The 18,009-nt window shown below is 32.0% G+C and overlaps 1 protein-coding gene across 1 annotated transcript; it reads right to left on the bottom strand.

Annotated features, from left to right (window-relative positions):
• Positions 1-310: 310 nt before the first annotated feature.
• On the bottom strand, positions 311-17,959 carry LOC140059474 (ubiquitin carboxyl-terminal hydrolase 15-like). The gene is made up of 20 exons (XM_072105404.1): positions 17,574-17,959; positions 16,831-16,958; positions 16,445-16,705; positions 16,046-16,191; positions 13,549-13,661; positions 13,249-13,430; positions 13,026-13,159; positions 12,653-12,811; positions 12,292-12,519; positions 12,117-12,200; positions 11,759-11,853; positions 11,428-11,499; positions 7,443-7,559; positions 7,244-7,338; positions 6,949-7,161; positions 6,648-6,834; positions 6,237-6,386; positions 2,109-2,212; positions 1,804-1,892; positions 311-1,544 (listed from the first exon to the last, which is right to left on the bottom strand). Exons 1-20 carry the CDS (start codon positions 17,660-17,662, stop codon positions 1,371-1,373), a joined length of 2,820 nt encoding a protein of 939 aa, XP_071961505.1. The 5' UTR covers positions 17,663-17,959; the 3' UTR covers positions 311-1,370.
• Between the last annotated feature and the right edge of the window lie 50 nt (positions 17,960-18,009).

Genomic DNA, 18,009 nt, shown 5'->3' with positions numbered 1-18,009 from the left:
GCTTGTACTCCTTCGATTCGAAAGCAAGTCTGCAAATAATAAAATGAATATCACACCCCTAACTTCACATGTTTCCACATTATTTTCACTAAAATGTATGGAATTGTTAGATACAATATTAAATTAGTAATGAAATATTATTGATGTTTAAAATATAAAAACTGAAAGGACCAGTATGTGTATTAGGCCCTGGAATCACTACCTTCTGCTATACCTAGTAAATCCTTATATATCTCCTGTACAATATAAAGAAATCAACTGCAAAATAAAATAGTCTATGGGACCTATACAGTATCATATCTTGCTGGTATAGGTGAATATTAAGGTAATAGTCTATGGGACCTATACAGTATCATGTCTTGCTGTTGTAGGTGAATATTAAGGTAATAGTCTATGGGACCTATACAGTATCATGTCTTGCTGTTGTAGGTGAATATTAAGGTAATAGTCTATGGGACCTATACAGTATCATGTCTTGCTGTTGTAGGTGAATATTAAGGTAATAGTCTATGGGACCTATACAGTATCATGTCTTGCTGTTGTAGGTGAATATTAAGGTAATAGTCTATGGGACCTATACAGTATCATGTCTTGCTGTTGTAGGTGAATATTAAGGTAATAGTCTATGGGACCTATACAGTATCATGTCTTGCTGTTGTAGGTGAATATTAAGGTAATCATACAATACTAATGTAAAATATATATGTGCAAAACTATAATGCATTTATGATACAGATATATAACTTGATAACTTTTTATGCGAATTCTTAAATAGACAATTCATTGTATTCACTTAATAAAATAATTTTGATTTGTCTAAACTGTTTCAAACAAAAGCAATGAACAAAAACAAGTTGTTCTATCAATCATACATTTCATCCATTTATCTTAAAATATATTTCAGTAAATTTGATGTTTAATGGGATAGTACCATGGATATATGAACACATGCTTTGGATTTATTGTTATCTCATATGTATTTTTAGGACTTTGTATTATTGCGCCATCATTTCTGATAAAATACATGAAGATGAATTGAAGAGGACGTTTAAAATAGGAATGTACATAAATATGGACTGTTCCATTACAGGGGAGGGATGTTATATGAAATTAATAACCCATTGTAATATAAATGTATTTTAGCCAAATTGATTTCATAAACTCATATGTTCAGTATATGCTATGTTTATTAGCTGTACACAATATTCACTCTACATTTACTTATAGCTAAAGCTTTCATTTGTAATTGGAATCAGCATTAAATTATCTGTTTTACAACAAGTCACAGCTGCCTACTGTCCTGCATGTGAAATCCTTGCTGCAAACATCTTTGAATTGTATTTCAGTTTGTTGTTTTAGACACACAATGTTTAACTTGGGTCTGTCTCCATATCTTCTTCTTCCTCCTCCGCTTGATCGTCGTTGGTGGATGTGTCCGGTATATCGTCATCTTCTTCGGGTGAAGCTAATGAAGCAGAAACACGGCGGTGCCGTGCATCATCTGGATCTTTGCGCATATAAAACAGCACATATCCTGCTTTGGACTACAAAATACATATGTTAAAGGATTTAATGTAATTTTACAGTGAAACTATTTGAAAATTTTATAATTTATAATTTTTTGTATTTATTGTAATAATACATTAAGCTTAAAGTGAAATTATTTCAAAATTAAATAATTTATGATCTTTTTTTTAAAATATAAATAAAAACACCGGAGCAACTAATTTCAACAAAGAAATGTGTTGACAACCAAGTATTGCATTATCTTCACACATCCTACAGGCAGCACTTAATACTTACAATAACACTGTCTTTGTCTACAGCTGATACTGAGCTGTCATCAAAATTATACCACTGTTGGTCCTCTATATTCTTTGCATAGGCTGTGTCTGTAGTAAAAGAAAGTTAACCACATTACCTACAAATACATACATACATGCTGACTGACAACATTTCACTGTACCAGCTAAGATAGCTGCAAGATAGCTACAAGATAGCTGCAAACACTAGTGGCAACCCAATGAGCATCTCAACCTACTATCAGTAGAGTCCACGAAGAGTAGGCAGACTCATTATACTATTAAGTTTATGTAACAAATACTTACAATGGCCTCCACCTAGGCCACCATAATGGTTCACAACTCCTAATAGATCATATACAAATGGTCCGCCATCCTCATTTAACACATATTCCTTTATGTTGAAATTTCTGTTAAAACAAAATTTTAGAGTAAATATAGAATGAATTGAGCAATGCCAGATGAGGTAACAATCATGTATAAATGGCCATCTAGTTAACAGTTAATACTTACTCTACAGAATATACAACATGGGCATCTAGTTAACAGTTAATACTTACTCTACAGGATATACAACATGGGCATCTAGTTAACAGTTAATACTTACTCTACAGGATTTACAACATGGCCATCTAGTTAACAGTTAATACTTACTCTACAGGATATACAACATGGGCATCTAGTTAGCAGTTAATACTTACTCTACAGGATATACAACATGGGCATCTAGTTAACAGTTAATACTTACTCTACAGGATATACAACATGGGCATCTAGTTAACAGTTAATACTTACTGTACAGGATATACAACATGGGCATCTAGTTAACAGTTAATACTTACTCTACAGGATATACAACATGGACATCTAGTTAACAGTTAATACTTACTCTACAGGATATACAACATGGCCATCTAGTTAGCAGTTAATACTTACTCTACAGGATATACAACATGGCCATCTAGTTAACAGTTAATACTTACTCTACAGGATATACAACATGGGCATCTAGTTAACAGTTAATACTTACTCTACAGGATATACAACATGGGCATCTAGTTAACAGTTAATACTTACTCTACAGGATATACAACATGGGCATCTAGTTAACAGTTAATACTTACTCTACAGGATATACAACATGGACATTTAGTTAACAGTTAATACTTACTCTACAGGATATACAACATGGGCATCTAGTTAACAGTTAATACTTACTCTACAGGATATACAACATGGGCATCTAGTTAACAGTTAATACTTACTCTACAGGATATACAACATGGGCATCTAGTTAACAGTTAATACTTACTCTACAGGATATACAACATGGCCATCTAGTTAACAGTTAATACTTACTCTACAGGATATACAACATGGGTATCTAGTTGGTTATCCGCACTTGGCGGATAACCCCTTGTTATTGTCAGGATCTTTTTCTATGTTCTTCTTTCTTTCCACGATTTTTGTTCGCAGCGTATCTCTAATTCTGGCCAACATATGATTGTATAACTTTGTCAAAAGATTGCCCTGTAGCTGTAGATGTGCAAGAAACTTTTTTTTTCAAATTTCGAGTCGCGCAGCGTAAGTTACGCGCGATTTTGTGAATTTCAATGATTGATCAGAGAATAAAAACTAAAAGTCGCTTTGTATTGAAACTTGGTGAAAATTTAAGTCATATAATGCGCAAACTTTCTATTGATTAAAAATGGAATGTTTTATAAAGAGTTACGCGCGCACGCGCGTTTTAAATTTCAAAATGCGAAAAATCAATTTCTAATCAATTTTCTACGCGTTTCATGTCATTTTAAGCATTTCAAAAATTTCCAGGCTTGCGCAATTTTTTACGCGCGCGTGCGCACGTAGCGCAAAAACATCTTTTTTTTGTTTGATTTTTGTTTTTCCAGCCTTTTCTAGTAAATTTACCAATTTTCAATGAATTTCGACTTAAAATTACGTCATACAAGCACGTCGAATTGAACAATTTGCGCGCGTTTTTGATGAAAAAGTTCAAAAATTTGTGAAAATTATGCCTTTCTTTAAAAAGTCATAGATTCTAAACTCCGTGGTGAACATTTTTAAAATTTCAAATTCTGGAAGTAGATGAGTTGTAGATATCGAATCATGCATCGATATGGCTAACTGGACATTGTGACGTCATCGTATGGCCATTCGAATATAAAATATAGGATTTTTTTCTCTTTCGCATAGCTCATCACATTTAATAGAGCGCATATCCTCTTATCCGTATTCCATTTCCCCCCATTTTGTTATATTGTCTAGGCCAATCAATTATCTTTCGCATGATCTACCATTTTTTAAATTGTGATGACGTCATCATGTCAAAAAGCGTCAATAACTAGGGTCCCTTATTTTCACCTATTCTGCACTGTATGTAGTACGTATACAGAATATAGTGTATACCGTATATACTTTGACATGACGCAAAATAGTGAGCGCACTAACATTTTCTCAATGGCATAATCGTTTTTCTGCGCGCAATATTCTAACGTATGAGGTGCACGTGGCGTTTGGGTTTCGGATAACCTAACTCGTCCGTAGTGACGAGTTCAAATCTAGTTAACAGTTAATACTTACTCTACAGGATATACAACATGGGCATCTAGTTAACAGTTAATACTTACTCTACAGGATATACAACATGGGCATCTAGTTAACAGTTAATACTTACTCTACAGGATATACAACATGGCCATCTAGTTAACAGTTAATACTTACTCTACAGGATATACAACATGGCCATCTAGTTAACAGTTAATACTTACTCTACAGGATATACAACATGGGCATCTAGTTAACAGTTAATACTTACTCTACAGGATATACAACATGGCCATCTAGTTAACAGTTAATACTTACTCTACAGGATATACAACATGGCCATCTAGTTAACAGTTAATACTTACTCTACAGGATATACAACATGGCCATCTAGTTAACAGTTAATACTTACTCTACGGTATATACAACACGGGCATCTAGTTAACAGTTAATACTTACTCTACAGGATATACAACATGGCCATCTAGTTAACAGTTAATACTTACTCTACAGGATATACAACATGGCCATCTAGTTAACAGTTAATACTTACTCTACAGGATATACAACATGGCCATCTAGTTAGCAGTTAATACTTACTCTACAGGATATACAACATGGCCATCTAGTTAACAGTTAATACTTACTCTACAGGATATACAACATGGCCATCTAGTTAACAGTTAATACTTACTCTACAGGATATACAACATGGCCATCTAGTTAACAGTTAATACTTACTCTACAGGATATACAACATGGGCATCTAGTTAACAGTTAATACTTACTCTACAGGATATACAACATGGCCATCTAGTTAACAGTTAATACTTACTCTACAGGATATACAACATGGCCATCTAGTTAACAGTTAATACTTACTGTACAGGATATACAACATGGGCATCTAGTTAGCAGTTAATACTTACTCTACAGGATATACAACATGGGCATCTAGTTAACAGTTAATACTTACTCTACAAGATATACAACATGGGCATCTAGTTAACAGTTAATACTTACTCTACAGGATATACAACATGGCCATCTAGTTAACAGTTAATACTTACTCTACAGGATATACAACATGGGCATCTAGAACAGTTAATACTTACTCTACAGGATATACAACATGGCCATCTAGTTAACAGTTAATACTTACTCTACAGGATATACAACATGGCCATCTAGTTAGCAGTTAATACTTACAGTACTCTACAGGATATACAACATGGGCATCTAGTTAACAGTTAATACTTACTCTACAGGATATACAACATGGCCATCTAGTTAACAGTTAATACTTACTCTACAGGATATACAACATGGGCATCTAGTTAGCAGTTAATACTTACTGTACAGGATATACAACATGGCCATCTAGTTAACAGTTAATACTTACTCTACAGGATATACAACATGGGCATCTAGTTAGCAGTTAATACTTACTCTACAGGATATACAACATGGGCATCTAGTTAACAGTTAATACTTACTCTACAGGATATACAACATGGGCATCTAGTTAACAGTTAATACTTACTCTACAGGATATACAACATGGGCATCTAGTTAGCAGTTAATATTTACTCTACAGGATATACAACATGGGCATCTAGTTAACAGTTAATACTTACTCTACAGGATATACACCATGGGCATCTAGTTAACAGTTAATATTTACTGTACAGGATATACAACATGGGCATCTAGTTAACAGTTAATACTTACTCTACAGAATATACAACATGGGCATCTAGTTAACAGTTAATACTTACTCTACAGGATATACAATATGGCCATCTAGTTAACAGTTAATACTTACTCTACAGGATATACAACATGGCCATCTAGTTAACAGTTAATACTTACTCTACAGGATATACAACATGGGCATCTAGTTTGTCCCTCCAATAACGATTGTAGGAGAATCGTTTTAAATTGATTACAAGTATTTTTGGTAACTTCCACAAGTCAAACTTCTTGTAAGCTTGTCGATGTTCTTTACATTCTGGACAGTACCTTTGAAACAAAACATGAATTATGATAACAATAGTTGTTCTTTACATTCTGGACAGTACTTTTGAAAACAAAACATGAATTATGATAACAATAGTTACTAATGAAGTTATTACTAATTTCATTATGGTTATAAATGATAATGAATAACATACCATAGATCATCTGTGAAAACAAAACATAAATTATAACAATAGTTACATTCTGGACAGTAGTTACTAATTAAGTTACTAATTTCATTATAAATTGTAATGAATAACATACCATAGATCATCTTTACCAAGCTGCTCTTTTGTTAGAAATAGTTTAATACAGTCATCTAATTTAATAACTGGTTTCTTGCGCACAGTGTTCTTTACACTTTCATGTTTCTCAAATGCTTCAGCTTCTTCAGATAAATAAAACTGCCGCTTAGCTTCTGCTACCCAATCAAGAGCAATGTATGTGCGATCTAAAGTTCAAAATAAATACAGCTTTTGAGTTAAGTAGTTAAGATGAAATACTTTAGAATAGATTTCTTATTAACTGGTAGTTACAATCACACATTACAAAGATGAGCACTTACTGGTGAACTTAATTGGTTTTGCATCATCTTTAACTTTGGATATATCTGAACTTCCATAGGAGTTCACTTGGACCATTGAAAACAGTCGTTTGCGTTGTTTTGTTTTGTTTGATTTATTGTCTTCATCAACGACACCATTCCTTTCTGATTCCTTTGTCTCTTGCTGCTCTTCATTGTCATTAACATCTTCACTATCAGAGGTCGAGTCCATTTCTTGAAATATGCAATATTAAGTATTAATAAGTGCTAATGATGCCAATATACTTACTTTGGTATGCTGGTAGTACGTACTTACCACCATTCTCTTGATGTTCATCTTTATTTTCTTCATCATCCTCTTTACCATTTTTCAAATACCAATCGTCATTTAAAGGTTGCCTAACATATCGACTATAGTAATATAAAATACAGGTAAATGTATTTTAAGTGTTTACCATGTACATAATACTACAATACTATCGTGTTTTCTTGTAATTAAATTGTTTTGTAAATACCTCATTTTGTGCATTATAATATTGTAGAGGTCATCATATGTTGTGTCATTGCGATTCACTGGTATTAACATTGGCTGTCCAAATAAGGTAGTTCCACCACTTGAATAATAAGTACCACTAAAAATAAAAGTAACAAGTATACTACAAACATAAGTACTAAGTACTTAGTAACAAGTATACTACAAACATAAGTACTAAGTACTTAGTAACAAGTATACTACAAACATAAGTACTAAGTACTTAGTAACAAGTATACTACAAACATAAGTACTAAGTACTTGGTAACAAGTATACTACAAACATAAGTACTAAGTACTTAGTAACAAGTATACTACAAACATAAATACTAAGTACTTAGTAACAAGTATACTACAAACATAAGTACTAAGTACTGAGTAACAAGTATACTACAAACATAAGTACTAAGTACTAAGTAACAAGTATACTACAAACATAAGTACTAAGTACTGAGTAACAAGTATACTACAAACATAAATACTAAGTACTGAGTAACAAGTATACTACAAACATAAGTACTAAGTACTTAGTAACAAGTATACTACAAACATAAGTACTAAGTAACAAGTATACTACAAACATAAGTACTAAGTACTTAGTAACAAGTATACTACAAACATAAGTACTAAGTACTGAGTAACAAGTATACTACAAACATAAGTACTAAGTACTGAGTAACAAGTATACTACAAACATAAGTACTAAGTACTTAGTAACAAGTATACTACAAACATAAGTACTAAGTACTTAGTAACAAGTATACTACAAACATAAGTACTAAGTACTTAGTAACAAGTATACTACAAACATAAGTACTAAGTACTGAGTAACAAGTATACTACAAACATAAGTACTAAGTACTTAGTTACAAGTATACTACAAACATAAGTACTTAGTAACAAGTATACTACAAACATAAGTACTAAGTACTGAGTAACAAGTATACTACAAACATAAGTACTAAGTACTAAGTAACAAGTATACTACAAACATAAGTACTAAGTACTTAATAACAAGTATACTACAAACATAAGTACTAAGTACTTAGTACAAGTATACTACAAACATAAGTACTAAGTACTTAGTAACAAGTATACTACAAACATAAGTACTAAGTACTTAGTACAAGTATACTACAAACATAAGTACTAAGTACTTAGTAACAAGTATACTACAAACATAAGTACTAAGTACTGAGTAACAAGTATACTACAAACATAAGTACTAAGTACTGAGTAACAAGTATACTACAAACATAAGTACTAAGTACTAAGTAACAAGTATACTACAAACATAAGTACTAAGTACTTAGTAACAAGTATACTACAAACATAAGTACTAAGTACTGAGTAACAAGTATACTACAAACATAAGTACTAAGTACTAAGTAACAAGTATACTACAAACATAAGTACTAAGTACTTAGTAACAAGTATACTACAAACATAAGTACTAAGTACTGAGTAACAAGTATACTACAAACATAAGTACTAAGTACTGAGTAACAAGTATACTACAAACATAAGTACTAAGTACTTAGTACAAGTATACTACAAACATAAGTACTAAGTACTTAGTAACAAGTATACTACAAACATAAGTACTAAGTACTTAGTAACAAGTAGTATACTACAAACATAAGTACTAAGTACTTAGTAACAAGTATACTACAAACATAAGTACTAAGTACTGAGTAACAAGTATACTACAAACATAAGTACTAAGTACTAAGTAACAAGTATACTACAAACATAAGTACTAAGTACTTAGTAACAAGTATACTACAAACATAAGTACTAAGTACTGAGTAACAAGTATACTACAAACATAAGTACTAAGTACTTAGTACAAGTATACTACAAACATAAGTACTAAGTACTTAGTAACAAGTATACTACAAACATAAGTACTAAGTACTGAGTAACAAGTATACTACAAACATAAGTACTAAGTACTTAGTAACAAGTATACTACAAACATAAGTACTAAGTACTGAGTAACAAGTATACTACAAACATAAGTACTAAGTACTTAGTAACAAGTATATTACAAACATAAGTACTAAGTACTTAGTAACAAGTATACTACAAACATAAGTACTAAGTACTGAGTAACAAGTATACTACAAACATAAGTACTAAGTACTGAGTAACAAGTATACTACAAACATAAGTACTAAGTACTTAGTAACAAGTATACTACAAACATAAGTACTAAGTACTTAGTAACAAGTATACTACAAACATAAGTACTAAGTACTGAGTAACAAGTATACTACAAACATAAGTACTAAGTACTGAGTAACAAGTATACTACAAACATAAGTACTAAGTACTGAGTAACAAGTATACTACAAACATAAGTACTAAGTACTTAGTAACAAGTATACTACAAACATAAGTACTAAGTACTAAGTAACAAGTATACTACAAACATAAGTACTAAGTACTTAGTAACAAGTATACTACAAACATAAGTACTAAGTACTAAGTAACAAGTATACTACAAACATAAGTACTAAGTACTGAGTAACAAGTATACTACAAACATAAGTACTAAGTACTGAGTAACAAGTATACTACAAACATAAGTACTAAGTACTGAGTAACAAGTATACTACAAACATAAGTACTAAGTACTTAGTAACAAGTATACTACAAACATAAGTACTAAGTACTAAGTAACAAGTATACTACAAACATAAGTACTAAGTACTTAGTAACAAGTATACTACAAACATAAGTACTAAGTACTAAGTAACAAGTATACTACAAACATAAGTACTAAGTACTTAGTAACAAGTATACTACAAACATAAGTACTAAGTAACAAGTATACTACAAACATAAGTACTAAGTAACAAGTATACTACAAACATAAGTACTAAGTACTTAGTAACAAGTATACTACAAACATAAGTACTAAGTACTGAGTAACAAGTATACTACAAACATAAGTACTAAGTACTTAGTAACAAGTATATTACAAACATAAGTACTAAGTACTTAGTAACAAGTATACTACAAACATAAGTACTAAGTACTGAGTAACAAGTATACTACAAACATAAGTACTAAGTACTGAGTAACAAGTATACTACAAACATAAGTACTAAGTACTTAGTAACAAGTATACTACAAACATAAGTACTAAGTACTTAGTAACAAGTATACTACAAACATAAGTACTAAGTACTTAGTAACAAGTATACTACAAACATAAGTACTAAGTACTGAGTAACAAGTATACTACAAACATAAGTACTAAGTACTGAGTAACAAGTATACTACAAACATAAGTACTAAGTACTGAGTAACAAGTATACTACAAACATAAGTACTAAGTACTTAGTAACAAGTATACTACAAACATAAGTACTAAGTACTAAGTAACAAGTATACTACAAACATAAGTACTAAGTACTTAGTAACAAGTATACTACAAACATAAGTACTAAGTACTAAGTAACAAGTATACTACAAACATAAGTACTAAGTACTGAGTAACAAGTATACTACAAACATAAGTACTAAGTACTGAGTAACAAGTATACTACAAACATAAGTACTAAGTACTGAGTAACAAGTATACTACAAACATAAGTACTAAGTACTTAGTAACAAGTATACTACAAACATAAGTACTAAGTACTAAGTAACAAGTATACTACAAACATAAGTACTAAGTACTTAGTAACAAGTATACTACAAACATAAGTACTAAGTACTAAGTAACAAGTATACTACAAACATAAGTACTAAGTACTTAGTAACAAGTATACTACAAACATAAGTACTAAGTACTTAGTAACAAGTATACTACAAACATAAGTACTAAGTACTTAGTAACAAGTATACTACAAACATACTATTAAGTACTTAGTAACAATCATACATTTGTTATCCCTTTTTCCTTAAATAGATTGGTAAATGTATTGGTTTATAAGTTCACTGTATACATTTCTTACCCTCTTTCCCTTAAATAGATTGGTAGGATGAGTGTTTCTGGATGATCTGGTGTATTTACAGGCACTTCATATCTGCAATAATAAAAATCATTAATGATACAGCTGCTTTCTGAAGAAGACGATTAGATATATTGATGTTGATGAATTTGATGATGATAATGACAATGATGTTGATGAATTTGATAATGATAATGATGTTGATGATGATGACGATGTTGATAAAAATGATAATGATGTTGATGAATTTTATGATGATAATGATGTTGATGAATTTGATGATGATAATGATGATAACGGTTAAATTATTAGTACATCAATGTTAATCACTTACACAAAAATGTCATCTCTATCAAGAATTGTCTCCAATCGAACATCCATACCAAATACTTTATGAAATCTGTGATTGTACACATCAGTTACTACCATCTACAAAAACATTGTATTTTATTATAAACTTATTTTATAACATAATCGGGGAAGTAAGTGGGTCAGAAAGATGAAAGTGGGTTAGAGGTGAGAGGAAAGTTGGGAGGGAAATGGTGGTAGTAGTAGCACTGCTGGTAGAAATAAATATGCACAGGACAGTAGATGGGCAATCATTATTATTTACTTAAAGTAGGTACAGTAATAGTTTTGATAGTCATTCATAAAAATGTTCTCTACTTTGTGTAAATTCAATCCCCACATACCATGTCTTCATTTATATTGGTTATGGTATGAACAGCTTTACATAGGTCTGAAACCACACCCATTTTTGGAACAGTTACTTTCATCTGAAAAGAGAAAGTAAATTTGTTTTTAAATGCTTTTTCCACCACTTTCAGCTAGTTGTTGCTACTAAATGTAATAAAGATAAAAGACTACCTGGATTGGTTTAAAAGTTGGATCCATGCGAACAACAAACACTTCCAGAATCCTTTCTTTATCAATGATGGGAAGTGGGAGCGTCAAAAAGCAGAAAGGGTCAAATGTTACTGACCGCTTGTGACATGTCGGACAGTCTAACGTTGACTTGAACAATCCATGGAAAAAATCAACTATAATTGAATTATTTCTTTGCAAATGGTTGTCCCAAGCTTCTTTGGAAACTTCCTGAAACAGACAGATTATCATTTAACTGGTTTATATATTTACTGGTATAAAAGACAGATTGTAATGGTACATAATTAAATGTATCAATATTGTGTTAAAAGTTAAAAGTGGGCTAGTTTAGTTAGTATCTTACATGGTCTGGTCGGCCATCACCCTCTTTGAGTTCAATATAAGGTTTTTTCTTTATTCTGTTTAAGTCTTCATGTAAACCATCCAGTAAGAATCCAAGAAGCTCCTGTGAGTCCTGCTGTTGGTAGCCAGAAAACTGAGGTGCAAAACGGCCAACCTGCATCTAAAACAAACATTTCACAACAATTACACCAATATACTTAAACAGAGCTCGTTGTTTTTATTTTATGTTAAACTATACGTAAATAAGATATGCCTTTCATATAACAACCATTTGATCTGATTTCTATTACTTTCCTATATTAGAATAGTTACAGTATACTGTAGTATTATTTACACTTTTACAGATCGTAATTAGTTTGTTTTTAAATACTTACTTTAAAATTTCTAGGAACAGTATAACTGTATCGTCCACACCACATTTGCTTAATGAGTTCTGCATAAGCCCTGGCTATCTCACCTTTCATACCCAATGGGTTATTTTCATTCAGTTCTTGCTCATGACTATTCACTATAGAAAAGAATAGTTTTATCTTTATTTATTTAACTCATTTTTTCCCCATTAACTACACTATATTTTACAATTTTCTAATAACTTACCAACAAAATATCTTGTCAACGGAGGGACATTGCTCATACATTGCAGAGCAGAATTCATAAAACATGTATTTCCTAAGTTACTAAGACCACACAATCCAGGTTTGGCGCTGCCTCTGCTTCCGCCATAGTCATATGAAGACGATGAATATGAACTGCTGTAACTGCTACCATAACCAGAAGACCTGTTGAAAATAAGAATATTATTAGGCTTATTGGTCCCATTCAGCCACTTGACTGGATATTTCAATAAAAACAAAGGATACAGGTGTACAAAGCTAATATGCATACAGGTGTACATACCTGGAACTGCTACCAGTAGATCTGCTTGTACTACTTGTTGAAGAAGAAGAGTAAGAGTTTGTTGTTTGCCTTGGCCATGATCCATCATCATTTTTTTGTTCCACAACTAAAACCTAAAAATAATCATATAAAGTATGTTTTCAACTAGTATACTAAAGTGTTTATACTGCATCATCAAGTTCTCACTAGCTGTGTGATTGTATTTATAAGTAGTACATCATCAAGTTCCTACTAACTGTGTGATTGTATTTATAAGTAGTGCATCATCAAGTTCCTACTAGCTGTGTGATTGTATTTATAAGTAGTGCATCATCAAGTTCCTACTATCTGTGTGATTGTATTTATAAGTAGTACATCATCAAGTTCCCACTAGTAGCTGTGTGATTGTATTTATAAGTAGTGCATCATCAAGTTCCTACTAGCTGTGTGATTGTATTTATAAGTAGTGCATCATCAAGTTCCTACTAGCTGTGTGATTGTATTTATAAGTAGTGCATCATCAAGTTCCTACTAGCTGTGTGATTGTATTTATAAGTAGTGCATCATCAAGTTCCTACTATCTGTGTGATTGTATTTATAAGTAGTGCATCATCAAGTTCCTACTATCTGTGTGATTGTATTTATAAGTAGTACATCATCAAGTTCCCACTAGCTGTGTGATTGTATTTATAAGTAGTGCATCATCAAGTTCCCACTATCTGTGTGATTGTATTTATAAGTAGTACATCATCAAGTTCCTACTATCTGTGTGATTGTATTTATAAGTAGTGCATCATCAAGTTCCTACTATCTGTGTGATTGTATTTATAAGTAGTGCATCATCAAGTTCCTACTATCTGTGTGATTGTATTTATAAGTAGTACATCATCAAGTTCCCACTAGTAGCTGTGTGATTGTATTTATAAGTAGTGCATCATCAAGTTCCTACTATCTGTGTGATTGTATTTATAAGTAGTGCATCATCAAGTTCCTACTAGCTGTGTGATTGTATTTATAAGTAGTACATCATCAAGTTCCTACTATCTGTGTGATTGTATTTATAAGTAGTACTTTATCAAGTTCCCACTAGTAGCTGTGTGATTGTATTTATAAGTAGTACATCATCAAGTTCCTACTAACTGTGTGATTGTATTTATAAGTAGTGCATCATCAAGTTCCTACTATCTGTGTAATTGTATTTATAAGTAGTACATCATCAAGTTCCCACTATCTGTGTGATTGTATTTATAAGTAGTGCATCATCAAGTTCCCACTAACTGTGTGATTGTATTTATAAGTAGTACATCATCAAGTTCCTACTATCTGTGTGATTGTATTTATAAGTAGTGCATCAACAAGTTCCTACTATCTGTGTGATTGTATTTATAAGTAGTACATCATCAAGTTCCTACTATCTGTGTGATTGTATTTATAAGTAGTACTTCATCAAGTTCCCACTAGTAGCTGTGTGATTGTATTTATAAGTAGTACATCATCAAGTTCCTACTACTGTAACTGTGTGATTGTATTTATAAGTAGTACATCATCAAGTTCCCACTATCTGTGTGATTGTATTTATAAGTAGTGCATCATCAAGTTCCTACTATCTGTGTGATTGTATTTATAAGTAGTGCATCATCAAGTTCCTACTATCTGTGTGATTGTATTTATAAGTAGTACATCATCAAGTTCCCACTAGTAGCTGTGTGATTGTATTTATAAGTAGTACATCATCAAGTTCCCACTATCTATGTGATTGTATTTATAAGTAGTGCATCATCAAGTTCCCACTAGCTGTGTGATTGTATTTATAAGTAGTACATCATCAAGTTCCCACTATCTGTGTGATTGTATTTATAAGTAGTACATCATCAAATTCCCACTATCTGTGTGATTGTATTTATAAGTAGTACATCATCAAGTTCCCACTATCTATGTGATTGTATTTATAAGTAGTACATCATCAAGTTCCTACTATCTGTGTGATTGTATTTATAAGTAGTACATCATCAAGTTCCTACTATCTGTGTGATTGTATTTATAAGTAGTGCATCATCAAGTTCCTACTATCTGTGTGATTGTATTTATAAGTAGTACATCATCAAGTTCCCACTATCTATGTGATTGTATTTATAAGTAGTACATCATCAAGTTCCTACTATCTGTGTGATTGTATTTATAAGTAGTGCATCATCAAGTTCCTACTATCTGTGTGATTGTATTTATAAGTAGTACATCATCAAGTTCCCACTAGCTGTGTGATTGTATTTATAAGTAGTGCATCATCAAGTTCCTACTATCTGTGTGATTGTATTTATAAGTAGTACATCATCAAGTTCCTACTAGCTGTGTGATTGTATTTATAAGTAGTGCATCATCAAGTTCCTACTATCTGTGTGATTGTATTTATAAGTAGTACATCATCAAGTTCCTACTATCTGTGTGATTGTATTTATAAGTAGTACATCATCAAGTTCCCACTAACTGTGTGATTGTGAAAGACGTTTAATTCACCAACCTGTCCCTGATAGAGTCCAGCATCTTGTACTGTGTTATCTTTCTTTGCTAGTTGTTCATATGTATTACTCATGTATTTATTCCATATTCTAATCTCAGTCTTGTCTGATATATTAAAAGCATCTCTCATTACACTTTCAATTGTTTCTATAATCAAAAAAATAACAAACAAAAGTAAATTAAGAGTGATAACATATCATCATCACTGCACAATGGTTACTATAAAGTACTATTCTTACAAAAAGAGCAGTGTCCACATTAAGATGACTTTGAATTTTTTTCTGTTCAAGTTACTTTTTACAGGACTTGGTTTTATATCATGGGCTAGTTAGTAGCAGATCTTAATAACCTATTTACTGAAAACTATACAATACAACAATGAAACAAAAAATGAGCGTACCAATGGTATCTGCTTTGCTAAACTGCTTGCTGACACAATCAGTTGGATTGCTATTTTTACAGAGTTTTAACTCCATCAGGTACACTTCTACCTTGCAATGCTTTACAAACATTCCATGTTCAACCACCTTACGAGCTATCGGTTCTTGTCCTTCCATAATACCATACCAGAGTATGAGTTTCTCCCATGCACTTGTTGGCACCAATACATAATCCAAGTCATCTATAAGGTTTTCTTTCAACACAGAACCTTCATCCATCACTAGCAATTAACAGTATGAAATTCATTTAATTAGTTATTTCACAATGTTTCCATTAATAAAGTTTTATAATAATATCAAACCGGCATTATCTAACCTCTAGGCCTGATATGATGTTTAAACTTACATTTTAAGAGCTGGGAGTTATCTACTGGTCCTGGGAAAGCAGTTTCCTGACCCACATTGTACATGTCCCAACTGTCATATCCAACATATTTCTTCCATTGTTTGAACCATTTACTGTCCACCAAATACCTTTATTAAAAAATGTTTTGTCAACAAAGATTGTCACCAAATATTCCACAAATTATTTCACTATCCAAGGAGTGTAGTTAGGGAAGTCAATACTCTCAATACCACAATACAACAAGGAAGAAAACTTTTGTGCAAGAATAATTGTTTTCTATTGTATAATAAATAAGTGTTTGCTTGGTTGGTAGGGATTTCTATATATAAACTAAGGACCCATTAATTTAATTAGATCGTTGGAAAAATTTATTATTCTCAACAATTCTTTTTTTTTTTATATAAATTCAGGGAAATCCCAAACCATGCAAAACACTAGGCCTAGCTAGGCTATAGTATAGCTCTAAGTAAACTGGCCGCCTTTGCTGGTTATTATGATATGATATTTGACTTTCGGGTCTTTCTAGGCCTCTATCTACTACATGCTAGGCAGCAAGCTAGGCTAGTTAATGCATGTAGGCATAGGCCTACTAGGGACGGACTGTCCTGGACCTGATACTCTCTAATAAAAAAAACTGCTGGGCAAGCCTAGGCCTAGCTATCAATAGCCGCTTTATCGGCATAATTTACGGTTAAATACATCCAGCACAGACAATCAAAGTAAAATAAGTTATTGTTATTTACCATGTATCTCCTTTACGTAGTGGCGTTTTAATCAAGTCAAATATTTCCTTCTTCTGCTCATCTAACTTCGGCGCACCACCTTCCGCCATGATTTAGCGAATGTACCACCTACCACCAAGAATGCTGGGAATTTTGACGTCATACTTTTGTGTGTGAGAACCGGGAATACCCTTTTTTGACGTTAGTGTCCTAGAATTTCTCACGGTTCTTTGGGGAATATGAGATGGTTGAGATGCTCAAATAATTGATATACCGAAATTTCGAATCAAACCAAACAGTTTAACTATAAGAGAGATTGTGTGAGATACACGGGAACTGTCAGATGATTATGTGTAAAATAAAAGCAACAAATCAGAGGGCGCTATAACAAAATTCATGCATCAAATTAAAATCTGTCATGCTGTCATCAAATGTTGTGAACTTACGCAACTGGTGC

The sequence above is a fragment of the Antedon mediterranea genome, chromosome 9 (assembly GCF_964355755.1).
Source record: "Antedon mediterranea chromosome 9, ecAntMedi1.1, whole genome shotgun sequence".
In the NCBI taxonomy this organism is placed as follows: Eukaryota; Metazoa; Echinodermata; class Crinoidea; order Comatulida; family Antedonidae; genus Antedon; species Antedon mediterranea.
This window is presented reverse-complemented; position numbering and strand designations above follow the sequence as displayed.